This window comes from Crinia signifera, chromosome 4 (assembly GCF_055691185.1).
Source record: "Crinia signifera chromosome 4, ASM5569118v1, whole genome shotgun sequence".
NCBI lineage: Eukaryota > Metazoa > Chordata > Amphibia > Anura > Myobatrachidae > Crinia > Crinia signifera.
The window spans coordinates 219,050,787-219,063,539 of record NC_139220.1 but is presented as its reverse complement, the minus strand read 5'-3'; the positions used below and the strand labels follow the sequence as shown (position 1 = coordinate 219,063,539).

Sequence of the window (12,753 nt, the reverse complement as noted above, 5' to 3'; positions counted from 1 at the left end):
CTATAATAATTTTGCCTTTTCCTCCAATAAATGACTGTTTTAGCACTGTGGATTTTGTGGTTTAGTATTTTGCTCTTTATATATTCTATACTGTATTTCTCAAAGTGCTCTAAGGTACTGTAAATGTGTAAGTACGGACTACGAACTAATTGTACCTGCTAGTGCTAGCATATAGCTGTGAATCTTTGGCCAGCTGAAATATTGGAAGATCTTTATTATATATGTGATAACTAATATTTAGGCCCTGGCTATTCAAAATTGCCTTACAGTTTGTATGAATAAAGTGTAACAAAATATAATGAAATGGCTTGTGTGCTAGGTACAGATACTAAGATAAAATTAGATATACATGTATGGACAGATATGTCTACTAACACTACTTCTAGTTTATGTAAGAGTGTGCTTCCTCACATAGGAAGGTACACAAATAGTCATGATATAGCTATACAGACCCACACATACAGTATGCTGTAGCCTGGAGGGGGTGAAAGGTTGGGGGGGGTGGTCCCCTACCATATACCATCCAACATCTGCTCTACATTACAGATCATTGATGCCACACATGCAACTAATCACTAGAGACATGAACTGTGGGCAGCCCAGCATGACAAAAAGTGGGGAAGTGCCGCACAAACACACACCATAACGTGAATGCAAGCCCACTTTTTGAGCGAGAGCACAAAGTGCCTCTTCCTACCTCCCAAATGTTGGCAGATACTGTATGTGATATGGGACATACAAAAGAAACATATTCTGTGTATTTTGTGTATTTAAGACTGTAATATATAGAAACATAGAAACATAGAATTTGACGGCAGATAAGAACCATTTGGCCCATCTAGTCTGCCCCTTTTTTTATCCTTCAGGTAATCTCAACCCTTTTTAATCCTTATTTCTTTATAAGGATATTCATATGCCTATCCCAAGCATGTTTAAATTGTTCTACTGTCTTAGCCTCTACCACCTCTGATGGTAGGCTATTCCACTTATGTAACTTCCAAACGGCATGCATGATGACAATTAAATAATACAATATAGCAATTATAGTGAAGAGTAAATAGGATTCCAATTAAGTCAAGAGCAGTATATACACATTACATTGATCTGGAACATTTAATATAAAGTGAACTGCCGATATCTCACACTATATCCACATACAAAGAATCTATGGACATGAGACATCTGGACAATAATGTGAGTCAACAGTTATTCTCATTGTAATCAAAAAATGGTATTGTTAATGTATACTGAGCCAAGCATTGGACTTTCTAAACCACATATTTAGGGTGGAATTCAAATAGCTCCAGGGCTATTCAATTGCAGACCATTTTTCATCCAATCCCAGTCATTAACATAAAGAATCCATGAAAAGTTCAAGGACAGGGTTGCAGCGCCCAATAATCTGCTAGTTAGGCTGTCTTTGGGTGTGTAATTGAATAGCAATTAACCCATGGTAAATTACTATGGATAATTGAATTCCCACCTTAGTTTACCAATGGCTTATTCTTAGGACAAACATATACTGTATTTACATTCTATTCATTCATCACAAAAACTATACAATCTATTTTGCTTGCTGGACAGTGGTGAGATCTCTCACTTTTCCATCAATTTCCTGTTTATCATAGAAAATATTTGTAAATAGAAATACTGTTTGCTTAAACTTTCAAACTTTCAAAAATGCATCATAAACAAAAATAAAAATGTTTTGCAAGTCATCTTATTATGAAAGTTGAGAAGAAAAGTTGAAGCTGACCTCTTAGCGCATAGGGTGTTTACCAACTATAGTGGTGGAGCCAGGATGGTAAAGACAGAGTGTTCCGAATGAGGGTTCACCCTGTCGGCTCCACAGGTAAGGGTTGAGTGGAAGTCCTCCTGGATGTACAGCAATCCTTTTGGGGGCCAACGCGTTTCGAGTCTTGCTGACTCTTTTTCAAGGCTACTGAATTGTTCCTAGGTTGCTGTATTTATGGGCAAAAAGGGCGGTAAAAGTGGGGGGTGTGTCATCAAGTTGTGTCACTCGGAAAGGCTTCCTCGGAAACAGATGTCCGTTTCATTCACAGGTACGTCCGGCCCCGATAACCGGAAGTGCGAAAGTTCCAGCATCCTGTGTGGACGCATCTGTATGAGCCGGCGTTTACCGCTACTTCCGGTTGCGGCAGTCGGAAGTGCGCGGTCCGGCTTGTGGTGTGTTCTGCTGGAAACGAGGACACACCACAAGCCGGACCGCGCACTTCCGACTGCCGCAACCGGAAGTAGCGGTAAACGCCGGCTCATACAGATGCGTCCACACAGGATGCTGGAACTTTCGCACTTCCGGTTATCGGGGCCGGACGTACCTGTGAATGAAACGGACATCTGTTTCCGAGGAAGCCTTTCCGAGTGACACAACTTGATGACACACCCCCCACTTTTACCGCCCTTTTTGCCCATAAATACAGCAACCTAGGAACAATTCAGTAGCCTTGAAAAAGAGTCAGCAAGACTCGAAACGCGTTGGCCCCCAAAAGGATTGCTGTACATCCAGGAGGACTTCCACTCAACCCTTACCTGTGGAGCCGACAGGGTGAACCCTCATTCGGAACACTCTGTCTTTACCATCCTGGCTCCACCACTATAGTTGGTAAACACCCTATGCGCTAAGAGGTCAGCTTCAACTTTTCTTCTCAAATTTCCATTTTGGTGTTCGGGAGACACCAGGGAGTGTGACCATAGCAGCAAGGGGGTGCGCAGAGCGACACAAGACCACCCATTTACATTATTATGAAAGTTATTTTTAGTTACAATTTATTAAATTTTTTATTGATTTGAACCAGAATCTACTACACATTTAGATTTTATTCTATTGCTTAAGTTCATTTATTGATCGATAAACATAGATTCTGAACCATTGCCATTTGAGTAAATGTTATGTTTAACCCCTTCCCGACACAGCCTGTTTTTGCCTTCCTGACAGAGGCCTTTTTTTCAAATCTGACAGGTATCACTTAAGTGGGGATAACTTTTTTTTGCTTTTACTTAACCCAGTGATTTTGAGATTGTTTTCCCGTGACACATTGTACTTTAAATTAGTGGTAAATTTTGGTCGATACAGTTTTTTTTTTTTGTGAAAAATACCAAAATGTCGTAAAAAAATGGAACATTTTGCGATTTGCAAAATGTAAAATTTTCTGCTTGTGAGACAAATAATCATACCACTCAAAATAGTTAATAACTAACATAAACTATATCTAAACTTTATTATAACATCATTATTTCAACCTCCTTTAATTTTTTTGGACACTAGGGGGCAGCAGAGTCTAAATTTTACACATCACACAGTTTAACGCTGCTTTTGGCTGTTCACGTTTGAACAGCCAATCGCAGCGATCGCCCATGACGGGGGGCATCGCTGCCCCCCCTGGGCAATGAGGGAGGATGTCTGCTTTCAGGGACAGCAGACATCGTCCCTCTGTCACCGCGTCTGTAGACGCGGTGACAATTCAAAGGCATGACGTACATTTATGCCATGTGTCGGGAAGTACATCCCGACCATGACGTAAATGTACGTCAAATGTCGGGAAGGGGTTAATCTATGCAACCTAGGAATTTGAGAACCAAGCAATAACATCATTGTTGCCATCAATGACCAAGCCATCAGGGGTGGGAAACAATTGGCTTATTATAACCAATGGCAAAACACCAGACAATTAATGAATTAGTGTTTGCAAGCTTTCAATGGCAGCATGTATGGTGTAATGGTTAGCACACAGCACTGAGGTCATGGGTTCGAATTGTACCATGGCCCTAATTGTGAGGAGTTTGTATATTCTCCCTGTGCTTGTGTGGGTTTCCTCAGAGTACTCAGGTTTCCTCCCACATTCCAAAAATATACTGGTAGATTAATGTTTGCGCTATATAAATAACTGTTAATAAATAAATAATAATAAATATTCTATTCCAACAGTCATTTTCTTCTCTGATAGGCTGATCAATCATAATGCAGCAACAACTAAGCAGTACAATATAAACTGACATTGGTACAAAGTCACTAAATGGGAAACATCAGCCTTGGGAACCGAATGATAGGTAGACAGTGTTTAGGTTGACATCAAATAATCGACATGGCGAAAGGTCCATAAATGAACAGGTCAACATGAGTTTTTCACGATTTCTTTCTCATATAAGGTTGTAGTAAAGGATATTTTAATTAAAGAATATTTCATTACAGTTCATGTGTAACATTACAACTACACAAAATTGCCATTGACATTGTTGCACTGACCCCAGTGCTTAGGAAGGGAGTGGATGGCTTCAGTGGGTATGGATCATTAGGTCACCAGCATTATGGTCGACAAGCATTAGGTCAACATGCATTTAGGTCAACATGAGTTAAGGTAGAAATGCAGGAAGGTCGACATGGGTAAGGTCGACAGGGTCATTAGGTCGACATGGGTAAGGTTGATATGGTTTGGTTTTTTCTAATTGGAATGTCAACAAAGTCAACATAAACACTAAAACGTAGCACAGAGTTTAACCATGTCGACCTAAAGTCATGTCGACCTTCCTGCATGTCGACCTTAAGTCATGTAGACCTAAATGCATGTCGACCTAATGGTGTCTACCTAAGGCTTGTCGACCTGCTTCAGCATACCTCCCGACTGTACCGCTAACCGCGGGAACGTCCCGATTTTTGGGGACATTCCTGCGTCCCTCCCGCGGCCGTCATTGTCCCGCTGCGGGGGGGGGGGGGGGCGCAGTTATGAATTCCCACCAATCTGACCGAATAGATGCATGCGCACAGCATCTATTCATGACCGAAAATGGGGGCGTGGCTTAATTTGCATAATCCACACCCTCATTTGCATAGGACATGCCCCCTTTTCAGGCGCTCACGCGGCAAAGCAGCGCGAGTGTCCCTATTCTACTATTAAGAAAGTTGGGAGGTATGCTTCAGTGCAAAAACTCCTGGGTTGCTGACGGATCCAGTTTCCCAGTGTCCTGCACTTCCATGTCACAGGTGTTGGCAAAGTCGTTCACTACACATGCCACACCATCTATCAGCAAATACATTAACCCGCTGCGATTAGATACGACGCCGCTACAGAAAAAGTCTCATTTTCATTTGGCCACACCTTATACAGTACTTTACCATCCACGTGGGACTATGATTGGGAATGGTAAAGTGTGCCTAGCGCAGCAGTAGCACAGTGGATCCTGACCTGAAGTATGCAAGAGGACACTGTACATTAATTGGGTATCCACATGCTTAAATGTACAATGGACACACAAATAAAATACGAAAAACATTTTTAAAACAAGCTTTTAGGGTCAATCTAGACAAGTTCTCAACAGCAAAACACACTTAGAAATGTGTGTGACTTTGTAAAGTAACAAAGGTTTGCTTACCTTGCATTGGCCAGATACACAAACAGCTGTTCCATTTAAGTCACATGGTGTTCCGTCTATTACCTTTTCAGCTTGCCTTACGTAGAACCTGTAGCCCATTGCCCTGCATGTCAACTCACACTTCAGAGCCCCATTTCCTAGGGATTGAAATAAATACATTAGGCATATTTTAAAAATCATTTCCAACTTTCATTTATAAGTAAAAACATGCTGCATAGTGTTTGTGATAAATTAAGCAACAGAGCAAATTGACTGTTTGCTGAAAGAGTATTAACTATTTAGAAACTGGTGGCTTCTTCCATCCTACTTAGACCTATGAGCATAGAAAGTAGTAATTGCTCTGATAAACAAACCCGTCATTCATTAATAGTCAATGGCGTAATAATCCCACCACAGCCAAAATAGTGGCCTAGGGGAATATGCACAATGGGGGAACCGGGTCTCTGCAGATTCCATGCGGTCTGGCCATCTGCATGTTATCTGCTGAAAAGGGCCCTCCAAACATGGCCACCGCCTTGAAGGAGACAGATGCAAAAGGTCCTACAATGCTTCTGTCACAGAAGTGCCAGATTCCTGGAGCAGTTTTGCACTGTGAGCACTAAACCCTTAGCATGTAAAACCCTGGGCAATGAGCAAAAAGTTGTAGGCTACAGATGGGGGTCGGCAGAATTTTTTTCTGCATGGGGGCACAAAATTTCTAGTCACACCACTGGTAATAGTGGCTCGGACCACATTGGAAACCTTGTGTTTGGTAGGTCAGGAGGGCTTTAATTGTACTGTTCAATCAGCACAAACCAATATGACAGGTAGGCAAGTTAAGAGGGAGTATAGAAGACGTGCAAGGTTTATGCAAAATAAGCATTTAGAAAACAGAGAGCTGGTTGTGGGATGGAAGCACTTCATAGTTTTAAGCCCTGACTTAGACTACACAGACAATGTAAAATGAAAAGTATAATTACACTGTATAACACTATTAAAGCTAATACAACTGACTGCCAAATATATAAGTATTATAAATAATCAATAAATACAACTATAATCATATATATGATTTGTAAACTAATTATAGCATAGTATTAAACAACTGTAGCCATTCCCTAATGATTATGTAACCTTCTCTAACTATTACCTAGCTGTCTGACATCACAGCCCGCCCCATCTGCATCCCAGATGCTCGCAGTCTAGGCTGACCTATATTTGCAAACAGGTGGCACAATAATTTGATGGTCGGCACCCATCAAATGAATTTGCCAACGTACGCTCCCTTGCGAATAGATGTTTATGCAAAACATCCATTCGCAAAGCAACGGGAATGTATGCGCGGCGGCGAGGGGCAGGTGGCGTTTGATGGCTCGTTAAGCAGGGAATTTGCTTAGCAAGTCAAACAGAAGCAGGCCCTAAATTCTTTTCTTAAACTAATAATAATAAAAACAAATAAGATAAGTATTTTGTGATTCATAGAAAATGTAGGCTATTAACATTACAAATTATAGAAAATAAATAAATATATATATATATATATATATATACAGTGGTCGAAGTGGGGCGGTATACGGGGGTATGCCATACCGCCACTTTAATCTGAAGATAAAAAAAAAACAACTTTTTTTTCCCCCTCAGGATGCTCTCTGATCACTCAGCAGCGCATATTGTGCTTTTGTAATACCCCTGTACAACGGGGCAGTCTGGCAGGGGACGTTGATGGACAGGGGGGTGTCCGAAGGTGCGCACAATATATTCACTCTTTACTTTTCCATACCCCCACTTCAAAATTTCCATACCCCCACTGTATATATATATATATACACATACACACACACACACACACATATACACGTAACATTACCCTGGCCAAGCAATACGTCATTAAATATGCTTTAGGAGAAGACATCAATAAGTAAGTTATATGTACTGTAAATCATTATTATTTTCCTGTTCTAAATAACCTTACGGCCTTGGTAAATCAGCATATTTTGAAATTTTGTGAAATTTTATCACTCAAGTTTCTAATTTAATTTATCTTTATCTGCATAATATACAAGCTGCTGCTTAGTCAGGCTGTATAATATAAATATATATTTGTAATAATGTAGATTTCTGTAAAAGAACAAAAGCCATAACATATGCAGCAGCAGATATACTGTAGTAATTTGTTATCAGAACTGAGCCACATGGCCACTAGATGTCACTACTGCACTACTACAACTGCTCTGTGCTATGCAGACATTCACTTTAAATCATTATGTCCTACTGTAAGTGAAAGTGAGATACATTTTTATGTCTTGCAGATCATTATATGCTGTAACAGGCTGTTCATGTGGTGTCAACTATTATGTAGTAGTTTTCTTTTTAGAATGAAATACTTTATCTAGAGCACATAAAAGCCATTGGTGCTGTTAGTTTGTTAAAATACACCCACAGGGGGGAATTTACTAAAATGGGAGTTCTATTTCACATGGGATGTTGCTATGGGCAACCAATGGGAATCTACTTATTTATTTAGAACCTTCTAGAAGATAGTATCTGATTGATTTCCCATTGCAGTTTTTTCCATATCTTACTTACCCAGTATTAACCCCTCCTTTTCATGCACCCTCAATGGTATTACTAAACGAATCGAGAATCTCTCTCTCTCTCTCTCTCTCTCTCTCTCTCTCTCTCTCTCTCTCTCTCTCTCTCTCTCTCTCTCTCTCTATATATATAGAAAAAATTACAGTGGCACTCCGAGGAAACTTTCAAATGGGTGTATTTTACAAAACGAACTTGCAACGTTTCCAAGGATTCTCTAAGCTTCAAAAGTGATCAAATGGAGAGTGATAAACAGCCAGCCAATCAGCTCCTGCCTGCCATGCCACAGACTGTGTTTGAAAAATGTCAGGCTGGAGCTGATTGGTTGGTTGTTTTTCACTCTCCATTTTATCACTTTTGAAGCTTAGTGAATCTGGCTCTCAGTGACTTACTGTAAAACATACCAGCATGGATAGAATATTTTTAAATTTGTATGAAAATACAGTATCCGGACTGATCATAGATTGACACTAATTCGCCAGTCATAAGGTCGACCACTATTGGTCAAACTTCAAAAGGTCGACAGGGTCTAAAGGTTGACAGTCAAAATATCGACCTTTAGACCCTGTTTAGATCCTGACAGTCGACCTGTAGACCCTGTCGACCTTTTGACTGTCGACCTTTTGACCCTGTCAACCTTTTGATGGTCGACCATTGGACCCTGTCCACCTTTTAACCCTGTTGACCTTGTGACTGTCTAACATTAGTGGTCAACCATAGGACTGTAGACCCAGACATTGTAGACCTAATATACAGTACCATAACCTGAAAATACAGACTCTGAAATTATCTTCAGAAACCCCTTCAAAGTCCAGCCAATGGCATGCAACAAGAGCAGGTTAGAGGAGAACTTGAAAACTCCCAGTCTTGACTATGTGGGCTGGTTGGCAGTAGCAGGTTTTTGTTTTGTTTTATATTTTTCAAAAAAAGTTTATTGAAACTTCTCTTTATCCTTTTTTTTTTTTGGGGGGGGGGGGGTAAAAGTGAGGTTTAAGGTAATAGATTAATTTTAAGGTGACTGTTTTGCCTTGTAACAAGGGTTAACTATACAGTATATCAGACTATTATACTGACACCATGTGCCATATTCAATGAGGCCGGCGAGGGGTTTAAACGTCAGGGATCGCCGAAAACAAGTGAACCTCGCCGTTTAACCCCTGCATTGGCCGCTCAACCTATTTTACATTCAGGGGGAATGCTCACTGTTAGGACGCAGAGGATTCCCCCAAACAGCAAGGCTCACAGCTAATGCAGGAGCCCAATGCATTTAGCCGCAGGGCTCGCTGTTTTAGCGGCTGCATGCGCCGTTTCCCCTGCAAAAATAGCAACATGGAACCGGCGAGTGCATGGAGTCAGTTGATTACTGACGACCTTTAGACCCTGTCGACCAGCACTGCTCACTGTCACAGCTTACATCTCACAACTCACAACTCACAACTCACAACGGGCCTTATTCTAGAAAGAGTGAACTAGAATAAGGCCCAAAAACAATTGAATATACCCCTACAGTATGTAGCAGTGAGCATTACTGAACTGCAGGTGAAATTGTGGTTATTAATGAAGTGCTCACCAGGTATTCTTTTATTGCATATGGCAGTCACCATTTTATACACTGTTTCTGCCAATGATAATACCACAGATTGAATTAGATTTAGATTTGCAGACACCAGACGAATGGCTGGAAAATAATTTTTTTCAAATTTAGATATAGAATTTTAATATCAGTTATTCTCAACAATTAACTAGCTGTTTGGTTCTATCTACAGTAGCTATACACACACACACACACACATACGCACGCAGAAATGCAATTTCTTGTTTGGTGGGATTTACTGGGGCAGGACAAAGCCACCGCCGCCCCCCCCCCCCCCCCCTCACCTTCGCTCCGGTGTTTGTACACCAGAGCTCCTTTGTCGCCGCTGCCCCAGCCGCCTGTCAGTCATCACACAGGATGTTTCGCTGCGGCTCAGGAGAACTCAGGTGCCTGAACTCTCCCGAGTCCCCCGAGCCGCCCCGAACATCCCCGAGCCTGCCGCCTATGTAACTACAGTATGTGATTGGTGGCTGGCAGCGGGGGAGCTCCGGGACTGGGGGGCACCAACAGGAGGGGTGGGGGGGTGACGGAGGGGGGGCCCCTAAAGGTAGTGCGCCAGTGGTGCTCCGATGGAGGCACCACTGGCGCGCACCTACTACAAAGTGGTATGCCCAGAAATCTTCAGGGACAGCCGGCTGCGGCAGCGCAGCTGAGCCTGGAAAATTTTCAGGCATACCACTCAAGTGGTTAACAATGAAATTAAAAATCATATGCAATTTTTAACTACATAAATTATGTAAAAAATGTATTTTAGTATATTATGTATTTTGTAACTTGAAAACAGTTTATAAATACTAAAATGAAAATTGTTAAAGATACCCTGCATTGTTGTTATTTTTTTCCTGAGTGCAGCACCTCTGTTCTGTTATGATTATATAGTGAGGGCACTGGAGCCAGCTATCATCTGTTATTAGGAGTGCCAGACCACTTCCTGGTTTTATATTACAAGGTGATTCCAGAGACATAACTCTGGTAGGCAATCGAGTCATCTGCCGCAGGGCTCCTGCTCCCAAGGGGGCACCTATCCTCCCCTGCCAGTTTGAATCAGTTAATTGAAAGCTGTCAATATCGTTTCTCTGGCTGATCCCCCCTCCTAATATCATTTTTGCAAGTGTCAGACCCTGACTTAAAACCCATGACCTGTCTTACTGGCGACAGACACCTTACTGAGCTATTTGGGGCTTGCAGAGCATATATAAAATATAAAGAAAGGCTTGCTTAACCACACAGTATCCTCTCATTCAAACACATCATGGATCTAATCCATGTAAACTAATAAACTTTTGGGGAATTGAACAGATTTCCCCAAATTGTCATTCTAGTGACCTACAGTAGATATGAGATTGTCAAGGACTGAGATGAGGTGGATTCACCGTTTGAGGACCCTGAATTCAAACTCAAACCATTCCTCACATAGATCTGGTCGCATCACTTCTCTCTTATTCTTGCCCATTTGTTATTTTATTTTGTGATATGTTTTTTGCTGTTTATATATTCATATCGTTATATTCCTTTTTTTAGATCATCATCCAAATGGAATTTTATTAAATAATTTTAATTGTTTTATTTAATTGCACTTGCTCGAATATAAATATTGTAAGGGCAGAAACATGAGGGCCATAGCATTCTTGCGGTAATAATTATTGCTGGCCTACTAACAAGTATTTTGCCATTTATTGGGTGAAATCGCTGTGACATGAACGGCTTATTTCACCTTTGCGTTCCATTATGTATACCATTATGGACCAAACACTCCTGATGAAGGAGTTTCTGAAACGCGTTGAGTATTGAATTGGACTGTTACCGGAGGAAGGCTCCAACAAGTCGATGCAGTATTCTGGTGTTGATCCCTTTCCCTGTTCTGGACAGGTATTTGGACCTGCAACCTGACTGCTTATTTCAGTCCGGCCTTGCTGCTTTGCCACTGTTGGAACTTATCCAAATGCTGTTTTTATCTTCTACATATTGTAAGTGTGGACAATTATTAAATTTGATATTTTATCAAGGATAATTTGCACTATTTGTATTTTCTGTTATACAGTACCACTGATTGCTTGGCATTTAAATTCAGTGCCTGAGATTGTTCACAAACTTTGTTTCATGTTTTGAAACCTTGTTTTATGCACAAATAAAATATATTTGTGTGTAGTTAATGTGTTTGATGTATATGTACAACATAAATGCAAGATACCTCAAGATACATCATTGAAATATAAAAATATTCCGAAATACGGAATAATCCGTTATCCAAAATTCTCCTGGTCCCGAGCATTTTGGATAAGGGATACTCAACCTGTATATAAAAGTCGAAATGTGTCTGTCCTTCTGTCTTTCTATACAAATCCATAGTTTAAAAGGGAGGATCGTATTACGAGCATATTAACACATGGCCAAGGCAACTAAAAAAATTCCAAATCAAATAAATACGGTTAATATTTTATTGATTAGAAATCTCAATTTTTGCTGTACACTCATATTGTATGTATGTTACAGCATGACTCCAGAATGACTGCAGCAATTTACACCTAATTTGATACACATATTACTTATAATCTGGGAAAAAACACTGTGGGGGTAAAACACCCCTAACACCCCTAACACCCCTAGGGGTGAGGCAGCAGCATAGAGTATTTCAGAAGACAGCATAACTCTGGAATGACTGGTGCAATTTACACAAAACTTGGTACACATATCAATTACAATCTGTGAACAAAATAATGTGGGGGTAACACACCACTAGCACCCCTAGGGCTGAGGCAGCAGTACAGATTATTTCAGAAGACAGCATATCTCCAGAATGGTTGGAGCAATTTAAACCAAACTTCGTACACATATCAATTACAATCTGTGAACAAACACTGTTCCGTAACACACCCCTAGCACCCCTAGGGGTGGGGCAGCCACACAGACTATATCAGAACATGAATGATATGTCAGTGATGACAGGGCTGCATGTGACTTGAGTCTTCTGGTGACTTGAGTTATATATTGACTTCAGTTATATAGTGGCAGTAGCAGGGTCCCCCAGCAGCACAGAGTATGTCAGGAGATGCATATTGTGCTGCGTTTTAACATAAATTAACGAAACAACTGAAGTTTTTTATATTGTGTGTTTAATATTTAAATTAATTTTTGTAAACAAACATTCTTAAAATCCCAGGCAAAGCCTGGTACTCCAGTTTGTGTATATATATATATATATA

At 40.7% G+C, this 12,753-nt stretch overlaps 1 protein-coding gene across 1 annotated transcript in view; it reads right to left on the bottom strand.

The window, feature by feature from the left end:
* THSD4 (thrombospondin type 1 domain containing 4) overlaps positions 1-12,753 on the bottom strand; it is a 708,854-nt gene that overhangs the window by 381,440 nt on the left and 314,661 nt on the right. The window contains exon 7 of the mRNA XM_083183802.1: positions 5,389-5,525. Within this exon, the coding sequence (XP_083039928.1) occupies positions 5,389-5,525 (137 nt within the window). The remainder of the gene's footprint in view (positions 1-5,388; positions 5,526-12,753) is intronic.